The 20,899-nt window shown below is 37.3% G+C and overlaps 1 protein-coding gene across 2 annotated transcripts; it reads left to right on the top strand.

The window, feature by feature from the left end:
* The first annotated feature begins 3,065 nt into the window (after positions 1–3,065).
* On the top strand, positions 3,066–20,597 carry bsg (basigin). Of its 2 annotated transcripts, none has more exons than XM_042482283.1 (8): positions 3,066–3,274; positions 12,209–12,374; positions 13,786–13,874; positions 14,131–14,267; positions 14,456–14,729; positions 18,583–18,595; positions 18,690–18,762; positions 18,888–20,597. In XM_042482283.1, exons 1-7 carry the CDS (start codon positions 3,211–3,213, stop codon positions 18,748–18,750), a joined length of 804 nt encoding a protein of 267 aa, XP_042338217.1. In that variant the 5' UTR covers positions 3,066–3,210; the 3' UTR covers positions 18,751–18,762; positions 18,888–20,597. The 2 variants fall into 2 exon arrangements, with proteins under 2 accessions (XP_042338217.1, XP_042338213.1); XM_042482279.1 differs by having other exon boundaries at positions 3,067–3,274; positions 18,571–18,595.
* Positions 20,598–20,899: the final 302 nt, after the last annotated feature.

Below are 20,899 nucleotides of genomic sequence, written 5' to 3'. Positions count from 1 at the left end.
TAAAATTGGGCTTGTTTCAAAGAGACGTGTTTTAATTGTGTGCAAACGTATGCTGGGACAAAGTCTGATTGTTGTGTTGTGCTGTGGTGAGACACTAGATGGGAGTACAGTAAAGCAAGTAGGAAATTTTACCAAAATGTGGTCACTGGTGCAGCAAATAAGCCATCACTAAACAAAATAATGTCTGTCCAAATACCAAATCAAGAAAATAGTGGTGTGGTTAACACTTTTAAACAGGCATGTTACGAGCTGTGCTGGTTTGTGTTTCCCAGCCTAAATCATTTGTCCCTTTAATGACATTTGCAGCTTCATAGAACAACCAAATCATCAAGCAGAGAACAAAAACACCATTAGCGAGCTCTGCTGGAGGAGATTTCAATGCATAATAAAGCTTTGACGTTGTTTTGCACTTTCAAAGTGAGGCCGGCTCCAAAGGCACGTAGATAGTAAACAGAGTCTCAATTAAATCTTTCAATCACTGGATGCTTGCCAGTTAAATATTATCAATAAGCCAATAAATTCTGCTTCCTTTCATTGTGTAGCCATATGGGTGTATTTCCTCCACATTGTATCTCTCGTCTCCCGTGAGATTTAGGTTCAAAGGTCTTTTAATCTGAGGGGATTGTTATGAATAGAACATTGGTCTACCTAGAAGACGAATAGATACGCTTGAATTGTAAGTTTGACTTCACAATACGAAATAGCTGATTCATATTCACAATTTATTGTTACCTTTGTGGTTAACACAGCAAGCATTTGTGCCCTTGTGTACCTTGAAATATGGCGAACTGTTTAGTATTAAGTTACAACAGATTCAATGTCTGAAGCCACCATGTTGAACTTAAAATACAACATACACATTGACAATGTGAAAATGTATATATATTTTCGATGTGGATTTAGGGAATTTCAAGCATATCTTCTCATACATTTATTCAGATTTAATCGTGTTGACCGAGAATATCTGGATAGTAATGGGAAATTAATTTTGCAGGATTAATGTCTGACCACGGACAGACTTTCAAGATTTCTTTTTACTCTTAAAAATGATTGCCCATAATTTGTCTTATATATTTTTATCAATGCTCCTTGTAAAGGTGTCTAATCGACAGCTATGTACATAAAGATTTCTATATGTTTTTGCTAGTACAATACAGATTCCAAAAAGTTGAGACTGTGTCCGATTGAATTTAGTACAAAGACAAGTATTTACTGTTAAAGCTGAGAAAATTATTTGTTTGACAATTTACAGGTTACAAAAAAACTAAGACGAGAATATTCCCCTCTGTGTTACATCATATTTTCTTTTAACAACACTTAGTTAGCATTTGGGAAATAAGGGCACTAATTGTTTAAGTTTTGAAGGCAATATTTCTCAAGATCACAAGCAGGCTGCCCAGAATCTTCAAGATTTAAAGACTGTCTCTGTGGAAGAAAACATTTAGTTTTATTGAGGTAAAACCAATGTCTAATCTAAATTTTATGTGAATAGCTGCATTTGAATAATATTTAATAACAAAAACTTAGACATGTTAATAGTTATTTCCTCTAATGTATTTCAAAAAGGAAATGCAAATCCTTACATTTTGTTTTTATGTACGTACCAACATTTTTGGAATCAGGGTTATAAATTTATTGTGTCATCTGTCTTCATGTTTTAATTTTACTTTTTTTTTTTTTACAAACTCCATCTGCGGCCTGTATGATCATTGGTCATTCTGCAACTTCTTGTGAGTTAGTTCAGTTTTTTTCGTTTTTTCAGTTTTAGTTTTTGTGATATTGTTTCCGCTGCAAATCATCCAACAGCGTGCAGCCTAATCAGGTGCCCCTCAATTCAAGGACCAGGACTTTTCACAGGAGAAGAAAGGACTGGAGCACACCGATCAATTTACAGCTTCACTTGGTGCTTTAGATTTTAGATTTTAAGAGATAAGACCTAAAAATTCAGTTTCTTAATACTTCAGACAATCCTTACACTTTTGGAAGTTTAATGCTCTAATATACACCTGAGTGACATCTGGATAACTTTCCTTCAGAATCAGAGTCAGAAATACTGAGAAATACAAGAAATTGTGATTTATACAGTTCTTCTGATGCCAAGCATAGAGAATAATAGATGTAGAAGTATTAAAATAATAAATAAATAAATATATAAATTAATAATAAATATGTGCATTATATTTCAACAGGACGGTAAACATTTAAAGATGTATAATATGGGGAGTATGTAAAGTCTGCAAAAGTAAGTAATTACAAAAAATATATGAATAAAAAATATGATATAAATATGTGGCACATTACAATGATGGGTAACATGCTCACCTAACAGTGACATAATTATTACATGACTTAATCAATTACAACCTGGATCAATATCTGTTTTCATGTGCTGTGTTTAGATAAGGCATCTAAACACAGCACATGAAACAATCACAAGCTATTTGACCCTTTGAAACCTGAGCAAATTGTTTTGATTTCTTTCAAAAAGTCGATGACCAACCGGGCAACTGCAAGAAATTAGTAAAAGATGACAAGAAAATTACCTTAAAATATTTTATTAATATTTTTTTCAAAGAGTAGACAATTATTTAAAAAATAGGGAATGTCCCAAAAACCATATTTATAATTATAATGATTTCATATTTAAATTTATGTTACAGAAAAAAAGCCCTAAATACTTTTTTCAGCAGTTTTTAAGATCATTTTCGTGTTTTGTGCTTATTTCAATTGATTTTCCTGCATTTTTTGTGCAAATTTTCTCTTGTTGCTTTTTCTCCACTTTTAATGAAATCGGGTTTTAAATAATTTTATGCTTGACATGAATTTCATGTAACCTCCTTCAGACGCTTTTAACTATCTGAGGGTATTGCACAAATCCCCACCATCAACACCACTTCTTTTTGGTTGTTTTTAAGTAAATAAAGTTATTTTATTATGTTTTAGCAAACTACACAAGAATACAAACATTAGACAAATGTCCAAGCGATCAATGTGACGTACAGTAACCACGCCCCCAACACAACGTCATGCGTACGTGCTTCTCAGGGCGTGTGCGTGAGGTGCAACTAGAGGACGACCAACTACATCGGCTCCACTGTTGATCATTCAGCTCCTACATCTGGCAGGAAGTTCGGGAGCAACAAGATCCAACCCGTCCTACTAAACATTTCCATTTTTATTCGACGTTTTAGTAACACTGAAACATCGACTATGAAGTTACTGTGGGCTGTCAGTGCCCTGCTGTTGAGCTGTTGGCGAGCTAACGCGTCCACAGGTAAGAAATTTGTGTCAGCCATGTTGGTTGAAGATGTAGACTTTGCCCTGACTGCGAACATTAAAATTGTTCATTTCGCGGCCTGTTTTGGTAACGTGAGGACATATGTGAGTTTTGATGTCGAATGCCTGTCTTTACAGCTACCGTCAACACAAAATGCGTCAAGTGTTACACGAAACGTTTACACATAGCAAAGCTAGGCGGAGTGTTGTTGCTAACGACACATTTTTGCTAATTTTCACTCGCTAAAATTAAGCTAACCGGCCGCTTCGTGACTGCAGTTAAACACCGTGAACACAACGTTGAATGTATTGTTTTTTCGTCTGTGCCAGCTGAACACAAAGGGATTTAGATAACTGCCAAGCTGATGTAATCGGTCACATGAGCATTAATGTTAATTTAAAACGTATGGTGGCTCAGTAACGTTTGCTGTTGTGGTGTCCACTGAACTCGGGGGTTATGTAACGCTAGAAAAGGCTTATATTCATTAGTAATAAAGATTAACTTGTTTTCACTCTCACCCCAGGGGGTTAAATAATCTTATTCCCTTGGTAAGTCTTTCCTCACAGCCTTTTAGGAACCGGAGGCCCTGGCTTGTAACCTAAGAATTGACAGCTTCACCCACTTTAGTTGGTGGGTTGTCCTGATTAGACGGTCATCATTTGGTGTTTGGTTCAGTGAGCCGGTAGGCCAAATCCACGTGATGCCTATCAGCTGTTAAAATGTAGTATTTTTAACCCTCATTTTCTGTTGTAGCATTTTACTACGAAAAGTTTGACATTCTAGTCATATTAATGGCCATTAAATGACCTGCCACTAACTCTTCTGTCTTCTGTTTGCTGACCTGTGTCACCGTTGATTAACTCAATTAAAAAGCTATATTATCTTTATACAGGGTACAGCAGTACACCAGTTTCAAGGTATACCGTGGTATAAAAATCAACAGTTATCATACACCATACAATGAAGTATTCATGGTATTGAGGAAAAAATGCAACTGCACTAGGGTTACAGCAATTTACTGCTTTTAAGGTATACCGTAATATGAAATTTGACGACTACCATACCTTGTGCATTTGCTTATTTACGCTATTGAAAAAAAAATGCAATTGGAAAGAAAATCTCACCTTTATTTTAGTTATTTTCAAAAGGGTGACTTTTTGCATATAGTTTCATTGGAAAACATGGTTTCAAATCTTAATTAAAGTGATAAAACATTTGTTCAGCCAAAACTAACTCTCCTTTTTAAATTCTGACTGATAATAATAATAATAATAATTTTGTAATACCTTGAGAATGTGATATTTTTCTGATTTTCTGAGATTGTTATTGTACCCTGAAAATTTCATATCGTTGCAATCCTAAACAGGACGGAAAATGCCACTTTTACTTCTATTAAAAAAGGTGGTTTTAAGTCTCAGTATACTGATAAAACATTTGTTCAACTCAAACAAATCCTTCCGTTTACATTCCTTTAAGGGTCATCCTAACTGATAATAATCATACTGTAATACCATGATACTGCAATATTTTCTAAGATGTTATCATACCCTGAAAATCTAAAATCATTGCAACCCTAAACTAGATGTAGAATCTCCCCTTCTTGTTAGTTATTAAAAATAAAACCCAAAAAAACCAACAAATTAATTAGAAAATTCTGTGAGTTTATAGAATAATGAAAATCTCATACTGTTGCAACCCTAATTCATACACAGATCTTTGCATGGCTACAGTCATCATAATCAATTTTCTGTTTTATGTGTCATGCGAAAAGTGTGTGTCAGCATTGCGGTGACGGCTATCGTGGCGATTAACAGACACAAGGACAGACTTTTCTTTATTAAAAGATTATGTTAAAAAAAATGACATGCCCCTAGGAATAAGGTGGGAGCAATTAATTACAGGGGAACACCACCTAAATTAATAATACCAACATATTGTTTCATAACCTATAAAATATTTTCTTTTCAACCATACCCAAATGACCTTCATTGTGTTTTAATGTTCTCAATTCTCAAATGCAAAATGTACTCAGATATTTAGAACATTGGGTGCTTTCACTGTCATCTAGAACATCTTTCCAAATTCAGACTTTGTACCCCATGACATAACAAATTTTTAGCCCTCTAGTTGTTGAATTTGGAAGAGAGAGACAGAGATTCAGAATTTTTATGTATTTTCATGACATTAATGCTTTTTTATTCAGGGGAAATGTCCCCCATAAAGCCAGTCAAATCTGCATGTCGTAATAAATTCTGCCCCAATTTCAAACAAGAACATTTTTGTTCAAATTAAAGCCTAATCTCTCATTTTTACATTTCTAATGTTTAATTGTCACATTTGTAAATTATGTCAGAAGTTTGACATGGGTTTAATGGGTACCTAATGTACCCTATAAGCCCATGGTTGTTTAAATTCAGCCCAATTAATGATTGTCAATAGATTAAAAAAATGTAAAAAAATGTAGCAATACAAAGTGGTTTACTCCAAATCTGCAAACTCTTAGCTCTTGATAGCTTTTTTTCATTTCATCAACACTCTGTAAATGGAGTAATGTTGAAATGTGTGTGACTGTCTTTGCTTTGGAGTTTCAACACTCTAAGAGTTACTCACTTTCATTTAATCTCATTTCAAAATATCCAAACTGCGTCACTTTTCTCTCAGTGTTTCGTCATCCCAGAGGCAGTTAAGAGAAATGGGCAAGCACATGATGTGACATAATATGTTGTTGAACCATGGGCTATGAAAGTCAAGTGCACCCTTTATTTGCCATGGTTTACTAAAGCATGGGTGGCTAACTTTTATTTTGTAGAGAGTTGGTACCAGCAGCCGGACTGTTACTGTGTGCATGTGCGTCATACAAGGAGCCCTCATACCACTCGATGTTTCCTGCTTTAGTAGCGCCTGCTCTGGAGTAGATCAGGATTAAAATTAGATTTCCCTAGAGTTTCATCTTTTTCTCCAGTTTGACTTTGGCGTGAAATGTGGGTTATGAGGCAGGCAGGTAGGTGAGGCTGCTTTGTGAGGAAAAGCCAGTATTTTCACACATTTTAAGTACTAGATGTTTAGTCCCAGTAATTTGGTAAATGGTGGTGAATACAGACTCATTTTTGTTATTGGCCACCATTTCGAGATCCCGGCTGCTTAACCTGCTCTCACTTAAATTATCCTTTTATGATAAAAGCCCGCAGTCGAAGCAGTAGCACTGACAGTGACAGGTTGTTTTTTTTTGGGTGTGGATGTTGGCATTCTTCTTAGAGTAGTGACAAATCTGTGGTCCACTGCAGCTGAATGATTAGACTTAGCAGGATATTTTCTTTGTGTACTCCGAATAGACGGACACCTGAAAAATCAGGTCACAGCAAATGGATTTCTGTGGACTGAAATTGACAGTTATTTTCTCCCTCTTTAGAGGTTGTTTATGTCCAGTGACCTTGACCAAATAAACCAAGGTCAAAAATGAAAGCTTGAAATGGCCTCTATAAACTGAGCGTCTATTTCCATTTGTTTCACTACTTTTTTGTTAGAGCCTCTGGCATTCACCTTCTATTGAAAAGGATGTTACATTGTACTACCTCTTCCTGTCAGGGTGATAAAAATTCAATATACTTTGTTACTCAAGTGTTGAAAGTGGCCTGAGAATTGCATTTTTTAGGCTTTGTGTACACCCTTTTGTTTTTTCCACAGACTCCATAAATTCATACTTGAGTTGTTACATTTTAACCAGCAGGTTAAATGAAAAGAAGATAAAGCATGTATCCCCATAGTCTGGATTTATTTGCTCCTCTCTACTTTTTGTACATTGTTCTGGCCCTGCAGTTTGGTGTTGACCATATGTAAATATCAACTATGGAATTTGAGTTCTGAAAGGGCTTAACACATGGAGCTGGTTCTCATATGAAAGAGCAGAGGGTGAAAGGCAGTAAATCACAGTGTTGAGATGCATGTGGTTTATATGTATTGGCAGCTGAAATAGGGCTTAGACTATATTTAATTTTGAACTTTCATTCAGCATATGCTATGAAGGTGACCTTTGGCAGCGTTGGTGGGAGCCCTTAAGCTAGAAAGGTCACGTGACATACATGTTGAGACTGAAGTTCTTGTTGACAAGTTCACAAGTTTGCCTATTTTGTTTTGTCTTTGATTAATACCTGCTGATAGTTTTGATTAGAAGTGTTTTTGAAAATTTTTAGCTCTCAAACACAACATGAAAATCCGGGTAAAGAATGAATTTATATGTGTTCTTAGTTTGTCACATCACAGAAAAATTTAACCACCCAGCCAAATTTGAATGATTAAAATAATGCAAAGTAATAAAATTAAAGACCGAAAGGTACATTAGTAACCGCTATTTTGTTTGTGTTTATGGAATCACCAGAGGCCCAACAATACAATAACATCATGATAAGTAAGTCAGACTAAAACAGTGTTGCAATTTTAAAGGTGTTGCGATATGCAGAGTATTGACATAAAATATGTTGCAATATATTGCCTTTTTTCAATTGACAAGTATGTCCCAAGAGAAAAACATCATCATCTGACTTGTCTAAAAGTTTTCAGGCTGTTTATCTCACTTCAGTCATTTTTATTGCAGCAAATTCTATCTAGTGGGCTGAAAAATAGTTTTTTTTTTTATTTAATAGGCTATCCAAAGTTTAATTTGTATTTGTAATATGAATAATTTATATAATAAAAAATCTATACTGGGTGTAACAATAAAATATTGCCCACAAAAAATTGCGATACTATGCTGTGTCAATATCTTTATCAACGGATTGTTAAAAAAGGGCTGTACTTGTAGAGTAACTTTACAGTTAGATCTTTAGTATGAACTTGATTTTCATTTGTGCTTTTTTTTTCTTATTTGTGTTGGGTGTCCTCCCTGTGCCCAGCCTTGGTTTTGTTCTGGGTTTTGTTAGTCTAGTATTTTTTCTGAGAGAAAGGAAAAAGCTGGCTGTTTTTTAGCCTGTAGCGTGAGAATGTTATTCTTCACTGGACCCACCTAAGTGTATAACCTCGCTGACCACCACTGAGTGGCCAAACAAGTCCAACCTGCCCGCTATGAATGTAGGGAACCGTGATACTGGGAAGCAGACAAATATCTAAAGAAGTAAATGTATCAGAAAGCAATGTTGCTTTCTGATACATTTACATGACATAACCAAGTTATTTGTGAGTGTTTTATATGTAGTCATAAGAAGTTAAGAAAAAAATTAGACACTTTCAAGCAGGATTTTACAGCCTAATCAGATTGAAAAGTACATTTTATTCAAACAGTGCATGCATTCCTTTCTAAATCTGTTCGTCAGTCAGTTGCACAACAGCTAAAAACATGTGTCTCTAATGTTCTTCCCGTGTGACTGCGTCAACGGCAAATGCTGAATGTTTTGCATTTGCCACTCAGTGGAGATTCACTGCATTGACTTCTGCATACATTGAGTGCACCTGCATGAAGCCATCAGCAGAATGTAATGAAAAATAGTGTTAGCCTAGTTTAACATCCTAACCACTGTTGGGTGACACAAGTCACAGCAGAGAAAAGGCACCAGCCCAAAATGCCTGCATGTCCTCAGGCTTTCATGGATTTTTTAAGTTTAATTTTATCATGTGAAATGTTTTTCATTTCAGCCTCATCTGCTTTTCTCTTCATGTTCTGTTTCATTCATTTTTATTGATTTCATTGGAATGCTATTGAATGCTTTTAATGTTTTGTTCTTGTCGTTTTGTTTGTTTTTTCTTTCATGCTTAACTGCCTTTTTAGGGATGTCTTGACTGGGTTTTTTTCCCACACTCACAGCGTATGTTATAGACTAATTGCAAATACAAAACCTTTATATAGAATAAACACCCTTTTAAAGGCACTTAATGTGGTGAATTAAACTGTCATAAACCATCAACAACAGATTGAGTTTATCAGGGAGGAGATCATCCAAGCCTAATGGTAATATACTCTCATTGATACAAATAAGCAAAATAAGTGCAATGCAATACAATATCCAACTCCAACATAAATTACATCCTCCAAAATTATTAAAACACTGACTGAACACCTATCTGAAACGGTATGATCAACAATTACACATTTTAGGCCTCATGATGCTTGATGTGCATAATCGGAAACTGAGTGTAGGCCTGTCATGGTAATTACATTATTGACTTATCATGTGATATATTAACATGACCTCAATCATTTTACTGACCTCGATATTAACCGTTTAGTTCACATGACTGTATGTATACATATGTCAGCAAATTTTAGCCCATGTGATGCCAAATGACACAACAGGGTTTTACTGACAATTATAAGACTACAATTCTCTTGTTTTATTTTTTTCTCCCACATGCTCGTGTCGGGCAAATTTTGTATGAAGCCTCAAACTGAGTAGTATTGGACGACCCTTAGAATATTTTTATATATACTTTTTTGTATATATTAATACAGGGTCCCCACGGTCCTGAAAATGCTATTATATTTTCAATATATCAGTGGCATAAATTGATCTTAAAACGCCAATGTAGTTTTTTTTTTGCAATTATCATTCAACAAATGGAGTTATTGTGTAATGTTATATACTGAGTGTATAGCTTGATGCTGTGCTTTCAGCTCAGCTCAGGTCATCCCTAATCGCCTTTTTATGTTGCATTTCTTAATTTTGTGTTGATGGGTCAGAGTACAAAGAATGATCAAAATGATTTAATGAATCTGCTGCTCTGATCTATGCTTTTTCTATGTGCGTACTTTCATATTTTCATTTCATTTGCGTTTTATTAACTTTATTTCTTTTTTCTTTCTTTTTTCCTATTTGCTTGTCTTTCTTCCATCTCTGCCTTTTATCACCAATCCATGAAATCACCTGGCTTGCTTTAAACCCACCACATTCAAAAATTCACTGTTTGCTGGGCTGACTGTAAATCCTGCTCAGCGGGCTTTATTAAGTCCCCCCTGTCTCGGATGAAGCTGATCGGTGACAGCGCAGAGCTGCATTGTGAGGTGATAGGGAACCCCATTCCTGAGGTGCAGTGGTGGTTTGTAGAGGGTGAAGAGCCCAACGAGACCTTCACCCAGCTCTTTGACGGGGCACGGTATGACCGTGTGCAAGTAAATGCCACATATATAGCACATGCCACTAGCACCATTCACCTCACTAGCCTCAACCTCAACGACTCAGGCACGTACGAGTGCCGCGCTTCCAACGACCCTGACCGCAATGAACTGAGGAAGACGCCAAAAATCAAGTGGATCCGCTCGCAGGCAAACATTATTGTGATCGAAAGTGAGTGGCCGAGGAAGCATGAGGAGACTCCGGTCAAAGTAGCTTGGCTGTTATCTCCTCATTAGTGAAGTCCTGGACATCCAGCTCCTGTTACACTCAACTCCCATGCTTTCCAGTCCAATACCCTCTCCGTCCTGTCTCACCCAGTTTACACTCCCTCTCCTCTCCGTAAAAGGTTGTCCTGTAGTAGAGTCCAAACCCGGTCATGAAGCGTGGCTGGGCCGCTCCCTAATCCATTGTTACCTGACACAGAACGTGTCTTCAATCTGATGCCTTTTTTTCTCCCTGTTTCAAGGCTTAGATAGCTTCACGATGGGTTGCCCGTTCATATAATACTGGTCATAAGGTTGGAAATTTGCAAATGGCTCCTGCATGAAAATGATTGCTTATGAACAAAAGATTTAATTGTTTCAAGAAAAACAAAAAGGGGTGTCAGATTTCTCAATTAGTATAGCTTCCTGGTAGATTTTTATTTTGCTAGTATTTTCCTTAATTGATACTAACATTGGCAATGCCCCTTTTGTTTAATGCTTGTAGACCATTCCTGTGGCTTATAACCTACTGAACTGTAGGCACAGAAGATGGCAACTAATTATTAAAAATAGACTTTCAGCCATGGGGCATCTTTCTGCCTTGTGGTCCAGTATTATTATTTTAAAGAATTGGTCAGTTTCTTCACCCAGTTGAAGCAAAAATACTTAATTATTACATTTTATCATGTGATTGGCAGTGATACTGCTGAAACTTTTACATCACCCTCTTGTTGCTTCTTCTGCATGTATTTATATATCTTTTCCCCATGACCTTGTTGTAGACAACTTTTAGATTTCCAGTACAACTCCTGTTTTCCCTCCATTTTACCATCGGTGGGACAGATCTTCCCATTTTGGGGAGCTCTTTTCACCTTTATTGGAAAGTTCTGTGTATTTGCCCAGAACTTGGACTTGTGTCACACTGTTTTCTTGGTTTAATTTGTGAGAACGGATTTCTTTCTCAAGGCGGTAAGCTGAAGGATAATGCCAAGAACATTAATGATAATTCTTTGATTTCAGCTTGACACCCAACAGTTGTCATCTCAACAAAATCCCAATCTGCATTACCAATCTGGCGAGAGTAAAAAGAATAACTGATAAACAAGAAAGTGCTTTAATCTCAGATTAGACCTCTTCCACCCTGCCTATGAGTGTGAACACTGTGCTGCCACATGGCTTACATGGTATGCTCTATGACATTGCTTTTACAAAAATGAATGGTTTGATGGAACAACTGTTGAGTGTTGAGCAAAAATGTAAAATGAACACATCTTGAAAAGTATGACACTCAGTGATCATAATGAATTTCAAGGCAATACCTTCAGGTCAGTAATAAAATATACAGTTATTAGAACCTACAAAGGCAAAGTGCAGGTCAGTTTTGTAGTTACTGCACATATAAAAAGATGCTTTCATGGAAATGACACATTTTAGGACATATTTTTATATAGTAAAATCATATACAGGTTAAAACTAAATATGGACCAAATATGCGGTTACTGGGTTTTGCCTTTGTAGGGCAGCATTGATGTCTAAACCTGCAAAAAATATGTAATCCAAATAAGCAAAAAATTCACATTTTAGAAAAGGATGATCATATTTGTTTTCTCCTCTCTGTTCATCTAAAGCCCCAAACATTATCAGCGAGCCTGCAGAGGTCAGCAACCAGACCTCCGCAGTCCTTACCTGCAACCTGACAGAGACCAGCCTTCCCAGCAAGGGCTCCTTCTGGACCCACAATGGCAAACTTCTGGAAGATTCCAAGTCTGACGCCCATTCATACACAGTCCTCCGGTAAGTAGCTACATCCACCAAAGTGTGCTATATGGGCAGATCTGCTGTGTAGTTACTGTGGCACAAGAAATGCACTCATCCATGACAGCAAAATTAATAAAATTATACTTAAATATGGTTGTGTTTATATGCTTTTTCCCCATTTGCTTGTAAAACAGAAGAATTATTTTCTTCCCCGAGAGTCCTGTTTATGTTGTGGACAACTGTGCAATTCACTAATTAGTGTTAAGTGAATAACACACGTTTCAGATTTCTAACTTTACATACTAGTATTACACTGGGTATTATAGCATAAGTCATATAGTTTTATATTTTTACATTCTACAATTTACACACTATATTATGCATGTTTATAATTTTGACTTTTCACATTTTAGTGCTACTTTTTTCTTACTATTGCGACCCTATTTCTGCTTTATATTTCTACACACTTTTGACAGTCAGCACTTTTTTATACATATTTATCATTTTAAAATATTCACATACTAGTGCTAACTGATTTTAGTATTTCTGTATTTCTATTTTATATTTCTACATACTTTGTTCTGGTACTTATGTCCTTTCTAAATTTCTCTATGCTTGGCATCAGAGTGACTATAACAAGCCACAATTTCCTCCCCGGGTTCAGTAAAGTATTTCTAGTTCTGATAAACCATACAAAAAAATGCCAAGCCCATCTGGTTTTAATACTTTTAGATTTCCCATGGACTGAGCGTTGTGGATTTAGAATACATTTTTCAGCCTAAAAGTGAGCTATGTTGGCCTTCTGTGTCTTCCTCCAGTCCTTTACTTTCATTCATATGCTGTTCCTTTCTGGCTTTGTTACCACACTCAATATCCATCTTTCCTCTAATGTTCTCTCCCTCCCACTTTGCCTTTTGCTTGCCTGTCGTGACGTTCCTCCCCCTCTCACGATTCTCCCTTCCTCCCTGGCTGCCTCCATTAGCAGCAAAGCTAGGGGCGCCATTCAGGCATTCACTGCTACTGATTAGCAGAGAGATGGGCCGTGCAGTCGTGCAGCTTTGCCGGTAGTCTTGGCAGCAGGGATAAGCGCCCCTAGCAGTGTGCTCACTTGCCCTGACCTTAATTCCCCATTAGAGAGAGAGGGCAGAACTGTACGGGACAGCAGCAGCAAACAAAAGTAGGATTGTGATTACCAGGGGAAATTTGAAATATTTGTTGCATGGACAAGCAGCTTTATTTTTTTTTTACCCCCGGTTCTTGAGCATAAACAGGGTTCTATTGTGAATTTTCTACTTAGCTAAGTGGAAAACTAATCAGCAGCATTCAGCAGCTATGGTTAGAAGTCTCCACCTGCTGTATGATAGGTCTGTAGAGAAAAATTCACCTGTGATCTATTGAGGAGTGATACAACAAGTGCCTAAATACCTCATTTGTTTTCCTCCCACAGTTTGGACAAGATCACCCACAGTTCTGGTGGAAAGTATGAGTGTGTGTTTATGACTGATCCAGAGGCGAAGCAGACAATTGAAGTCAAAAGTAAGTTATTTATAAATATCATTAGATGAAAGTTGCATTTATTGCTCATTTTATGTCAACTTTATGTTCGGTGTTAACATTGGGGTTTTAATATGGTTCCAAATGTAATTTTTTATAGTAACAGATCAGGTAGCCTTTACATACAATTCTTACGTGGAGGTGCCTCTTTCTCATGGATAAATGATGAAGGTTATTTTATATATTTAATACTCAAACCTTCTTATTCTAATTTGGACATGTTTTTCTCTTGCTGTAGCACTTCCCCATGTTGCAGCCTACAAGCACTCTGAGCACGGAAATGAGCAGGACAAAGGTGTGATGGTCTGCGTGAGCCATGGCTATCCACTGCCCACTGACTGGAACTGGTACAAAGAGGAAGATGGTGGCCTAAAGGTATGTGTTAAAATTATTCATGATGGTTTTGATCTACAGTTTTAAGCCAGAGAACATGGCACTAAACATTTCAGTCAACTTAGTTACTGTGATGGTTCATAATTTGCAAATTATGTATGTGCAGTGCTTCAATTCTAAATAAAATAAATAATACAGAATGGTCACACCTGTCTTGTCATAACTCTCAGGCCCTCATCAACGGTACTCTCAAGTATGAGATCAAGAGCACTCCCAACAAGACCACTCTGACCATTCATGAGCTGAGCATCGAAAATGACATAGGAGACTACATCTGCTCTGGAACCAATGAGCTTGGCACAACCACTGACCAGATCCACCTTCGTGTCCGCAGTCGCTTGGCTGCTCTCTGGCCCTTCCTTGGCATCGTGGCCGAGGTCATCATCCTGGTGACCATCATCTTCATCTACGAGAAGAGGAGAAAGCCTGATGAGATCAATGATGGTACGTACGCCATTCTGTCTCCATTGCTACATATTTCCCGTTACACCTACTCTTATGTTCAGACCAACATTAGTACTGTGTGATAAAACTTCTTATTTATTTCAGTGTGACCACTGTGTTGGTCAAAATGAAGTTCAAAAACAAAAAATGGTTATTGTCAAAAAAGTTTAACCCTTTAACTCCTGACCAAATTGGCCTGCTTTTTTTCTAAAACATGGGCAGAAGGCAATGAGCAACTTAACAAGAAATGGCCCAAAAAATGGCTAAGAAATTATGTAAAGTTGCAAGAAAATTACATGGAAATAAAGCAACCAAAAAAGAAAAGTAAAATACAAAACACACAAGAATGTTTTTTAACATTATCTAATTATTTCCCTCAGCTATTTTTTTCCAAGTTGCTCATTAAGTTTTTAAGAGAAATAAAACCAATTTTCTTAGGTTTTAGAGGTTTAAATGCTTGCGATGGGTGTCTTAATGCAGCACAAGAAAACTGATGGTGATCGAGGTGTTAAAGGGTTAACATTATTTGGCATTGCACTGCTATTTCCAGTCAAATACATATAAGGTCACATTAGTCACGTATATAGGTTCATTACTCTCGTGGATAGGTTCATTCTACTGTTTTACCTTGCAAACAATAAAACATGATGAAGTGCTTCCAGCTGTGATAACTTATAACATCAGTCTCATAGTATTTAACGTGCTATTGATCAGCCCCTCCAGGATGTTGCAATTTTGCAATAATTAATGCAAAATTAGCCAGTCCATGTGAATTCTGTGCAACCTTGCAATTTTGTCCAAGCATTGCACCTTTACCACAAATTTGACTATTTAAATGTCATTTTATTTTAGAGCTGCATGCAGCGTATTGATTTGCTCAGCCCCTCCTTGCCCTGCTGTCTCTCTGTTTATCATGAGACTGCTGCTGCAGGGAGGACAGAGTCTCACCCACAAACACACAGTGACAGTGCTAACTGTTCGCATCACACAGCTAATGTTACCCAATGGTTATTAATGGGTTTATGGGCTCAGTGTCAGATGTTAACTCTTGCCGTGGAGCTTCTGCCCAAGTGGCAACATATGACGAGTAGGGATGGGATCACTTTGTGCTGTATTAGCTTGTGCTATCCGGGTATGGAAAGCTGGAGGTGAGCAGCTCAAGGAGACAGTCCTTCAGTGTTGCATCAAACGGTATCAACGGCTGACCGCCCCACAACCAGCACCAATAAACTTTACTTTTATGGGAATCGCACATTTCTTATAATAATCGGCTCAGAATCTGACACACTATAGCAACTACTTTTTTTTCCTATTGTGTTTAACCTTCTCATCAATACCTGAAGCAACACACTGCCATCAGTGCTGTACTGTTTTGTTTTTTACATAGTGCTGTTTTTGGTTTGAACAGTCACTCTGCAGGGATTTTTTTTTAAATGGCAGAAATCAGTTGGTCATGCCAAAACTTAATGGCCATTTTCCTATCTTACCAATTACAGGGCTTTTGGTAGGACAAAAATACTTAACTATCATAAACAGATAGCTGCCAAAGTGGCTGTAAAAATATCCACCAGGAAAGAGTGTACATTTTGTGGGCAGATATGGCCGTTTTCCAGCCCACGCTCTCTGTCCTCTGCTGTAATGTGTCACTAAAAGAACATAAAGAAGCTTCTTTGAAGTCATTCAACCTCCATTAGGACAAGAAAGAATCAAACTGTAGACCTGTGTACTGAACTTAGTTCAGATTTATGCCCCCTAGTGGCAAGTTGAAGGCTATTAACACAAAGCATTGCTTTGAAGATGGGGATGTGTAGACTGTAATTGCATGCATTCAGTATGAATCCTTATTGTTTTGTTATAATTTACATTTTTAAACTAAAGATCAGGAGTTAGCTTTCGCCTTTTGTATAATCTGTGATAGAAACTATTATTTTTATTATTTACATTTTTACTTCTCTGTTCGCTGCTGATTTTGCATTTTGGTAAGTGGACAAAAACTGCATGTCAGACTGAAGTGGTTGAGCTGAGATGACCGCGTGGAAAAAGCTATGGGAGTCTGAATGAACTGCTTTCATAGTCACCACTTCTAAGAGGAATGCGCTCAAAGATTTGGTCACTCTTTCACTGGCCCTGCAATCAGAGCAAGCTTAAACATTCCACTTTCTATTGGTCCCTTTTTAAAAAATCATGTGTTTGAGCCAATGAAAGAGTCAAAATGAGACACGTAAGCCAATGTAATGGTTTGACATGAACTTGAACAGGTTGAAAAGTGAGAGGTTTCAGCATTCTGTCTGCATGTGTCCTGCATCTTGTACTTTATGCATGATAAATGATAGGCAACCCTCTTCTCCAGGTCAGTACATCAATTACATTTTCTCATTCACCATTTGGCCACAGAGATAGCGTTACTTTGTGACTACGTGCTCTTGCTCTGGTGTGAATACTGCCACTGTACATGCCAGGTTGTGTGTTATCTCTGTCAGTTTAAAGATGTTTACTGTTTCTTTATGTTAGAGGGATAGTTCAGATTTTTTTAAATGGAGTTGTATGGGGTACTTACCCATAAACAGCGTATTACATACAGTAGATGTCAGTTGTCACGCCACCAGTTTGGCACGCTGGAGTTAAACGTAGACGTAAAGCAATCTATCGCTGTGGATACGTCAGCGACAAAATGTTTTTTAGCTACCTAAAGTTTTTTCATCAGTTTAAGTAAATGCTAAAGAGACAGAGCACAATGTGGAATACTTTGAAAACCATGCCCACCAAGAGGGGAGATGTTTGCTAAAGGCATTTCAACAAAGTTGGAGTTTGTTATATTTCAAATTCTAAATTATGATAGAAAGATTATCATTTTTATTGTAAATTGGGCAAACTTTGGTTTATTGGTCTCATTGACTACTAATAATCGGTATCAGTATCTCCCCTGAAAAAAACAAATCGGTGAAAAGCTCAGTTTTTTTTCATTTGGAAGCTTATAAAAAAATTGTTGTGATTCAGCATCGTTAAACACAGGAACTGCTGGTTTACTTCTGCCTTTAACTGTTTTTTTGGTGTTTTTGTGTGTGAAAAAGGGTTAGTTTAGATTCACCAAAGTCACACAAACGAATAACTGATCAAGGCAGTGGTAGACCAGCAACTCCTGCCTATAGCATGCTAAAATATGTTTTTTTTTCAATGAGTTTGGTGGTTTTGATCTTTTTTAGGGTGCTAAAATACATTTTTTTGCTGACTGCCATCTAGAGCTCCACATTGCTTAGCTTTGGACCCCAGCCTGCTTCTCCAAACTCAGGGTGTGCCGACTGGCATCTACTGCATGTTAATACACTGACTATGGATAAGTTCCTCATACAACTCCATTTAAAAGAAATCCAAACTATCCCTTTGATGCAGCCTCTGCGGTGTTCCTTTGGTGTCCTTTGCTTGTATTGCATGAGCCTCTGTGATGCTACGGGATGACTTAGACAATGTACAAAAAAGTTCATGTAATGCAATGTTAAAATCTTACTACAGATTTACTAAAAAAGACATACAGCAGGCTGCTAAGTGACATTTTTCGTACAACACAATGATTGTGTGTTGAATTACTGCAGAAAATGATTTTCGAAGGATTTTGTTACATCATTCATTGTCAGAAATGCAACAGGTGGGCATGCTTCAGTTCATCTTTAGTTGGATAACCTCATTGAAATCATTTTGCAGAGATGCTCTAACGTTTTGCTACCATCATCTGTGGGGGAGGGGTGGGGCGGTTGGCGGCATGTTTTGCTCTCACCAGTAACGGACATGTAACCTGCAATCAACTGACACGTTCTTTTGTTTGCCTTCCTTCATTCATTCACAGACGACGACTCAGGATCTGCTCCTCTGTAAGTACACTCAGCAGCTCAGTGTCTTTATTGTCACTAAAGGTTTTGCCTTTTTTTGACAGAACTCATGTTTGCTTCTTAACATGTTTTTCAGGAAGAGCAATTCTACTACAAACCACAAAGACAAGAATGTGAGGCAAAGGAATTCTAATTAGAAGCTGAACGAGGTGCGTGAAACTACAAAGATATCCTTGAAATTAAACTTACTGTCAGCTACCTTTACTTAGAAATAGTATACAGTCGATAAACCAGTCTAACTTCCTTAATTCTGCAACTTTCTCTTCTATCCTAGCTGGACATCCAGATGGCAGTCCAGGATCCAGCTGTTGTGTGGCACATTATACTGTGCACCCTGCAATTTTCAGTACTTTCTTCGTGCTTGGGTGTTAATGTTTTAAGAAACTGACTGATTTCCTCTCGTTTTATTTTTCTTCTATATTCTTCTCCACATTGTGCAGCCACAGAACATAGTGTGAAGTAGTTTCTGCTTGAGGCCGCGGGGCAAATATTGCATGAGTTTAAATGCCGTTTTAGCAAAGTGTGTGTTCGTTGTAAAATCATTAGACTGTTCACGTGAGGAATGCCTCGTTTGTGCTTTATTTTCTGTCGATGCTGATTCTGCACTGACCTCACAGCTGTCGGTTTTTGCTTTTATACGGGGTTCCCACGGTCCGGAAATTCCTGGAGAAGTTAGGAAATTTTTTTAAAAAAGTGTTTTGCCGGCCTGGAAATTGTTTGGAATTAACAAAAAGTTTTGAATATATATTGTTTGGCTATAGTTTAAAAAACTTCCCAAAAATCCCCAAACATGTTACTAATTTAACATCTTTTGCTGCACTAAGTTACCATCAAAATGTCCCCAGTATCACATGATACACATAGACCAGACCAGCTTCAGGTCCTGGCGCAGACCACACCCCCTTTTGGGTGAAAGAAATGTGGCGTCAAGTCAGGAAAGAAACGGAAAAATGCTAAAGGGTTATATATTAAGGTAACAAAGGCTTTGGGAAATACCCGTATGTGTCTGTCTGGTCTATGCAAAAATTTAGCGTCGAAAGTCTCATGAGCGAATAGATCTTGCCTGGGAAGTGCGTGTTTGATAATGTATGGCTGTATAGGCCTACCTATATAAGCTACTTAAAGTCATGGAAATGGGGTCAAATATGATGGAAATGTTTTGAAATTCACTGTCAGAAATGTGTGGGAACCCTGTTTTTTATTCTCCTCATCTGGAATGGTTCCTTGTAAAAAAAAAAAAAAAAAAAACAGCTGTTGAGAGGATCTTAAACATGTATGATCCTGATCGATCACTGCCATCCTTACAGCAACCACTGGAGTGCATTTGAATTCGTGTTTGATCTGTCCCCACACCGCCGCAAACCTCCCTTAGCAGAGTTTTATACTTTGCCTTAACAAGCACCATTTCTCTTTTTTTTTGTGTGTATATGTTAAATTAAATGCAGAAATTATGAAGGATTGGTTGCCGTAAGAAATTACAGTTCTTTAGTAGAAAAGCATTTGTCCTTTAAATCATCCTTTTATTTCCTTTTCCTCTTCACATATTTTAAATCAAAATTTTAGTCACAAATGTTTTTGTTGCCAATGTCACATCCAGAGTGAAAATATATTAAGGACCAAGTGCAAGTAACATCTGTTGCTTCTGTCGAACGCAACTCGAATACCACACATTAATGTTTCGGTTTAGTTCAGGAGAGAATCGTTTGAGATGTTTGTTTTTTTTTCTTTCTCGCTCAACATGATCTGAGATAAAAAAAACATTTGTGTGCGATTGTCGGGCCGTCGTCTCTGTCCCCTCCACTGTGTAGATGATTGAGAAGCCATATGTTCCATTTAACCTGAGTAGTGTTGTAATTGGATGTTACCATTTCAGAGTTAAACAAAAAGACCTAGCCAGGATTGTGTCAATCGTTGTACCAGCCGAATACATGGAACACCATCTGTTGAACAACTTGCACAAACTGAATAAAGGTATTCGATTTTACATGTTTGTGTTTACTCAACTTTTCCTCATATTAAAGGGGGACCTTGATGTGCTTGACCCACTTTGGTCAAATCGCTTGTGTTCAAGGCTGCATGGAAGATCATTATCACTATTTGTTTGTAGGATTTACTGTCCTGCAAACAAATGCTGTCAGTGTATGTATTACAGAAACATAGTTACTGCCATGGTGACCCTGACAGGAGTTATAAACAATGTCAGTGTTTTCCGTGGCTGTATTTTTCCACCATCGTTACTGCAAGTAAAACCTGTTTTTGAGATGAACCAAAGCATGTCCTCAAGCT

This window comes from Plectropomus leopardus, chromosome 3, assembly GCF_008729295.1.
Source record: "Plectropomus leopardus isolate mb chromosome 3, YSFRI_Pleo_2.0, whole genome shotgun sequence".
Classification (NCBI taxonomy): domain Eukaryota; kingdom Metazoa; phylum Chordata; class Actinopteri; order Perciformes; family Serranidae; genus Plectropomus; species Plectropomus leopardus.
This window is presented reverse-complemented; position numbering and strand designations above follow the sequence as displayed.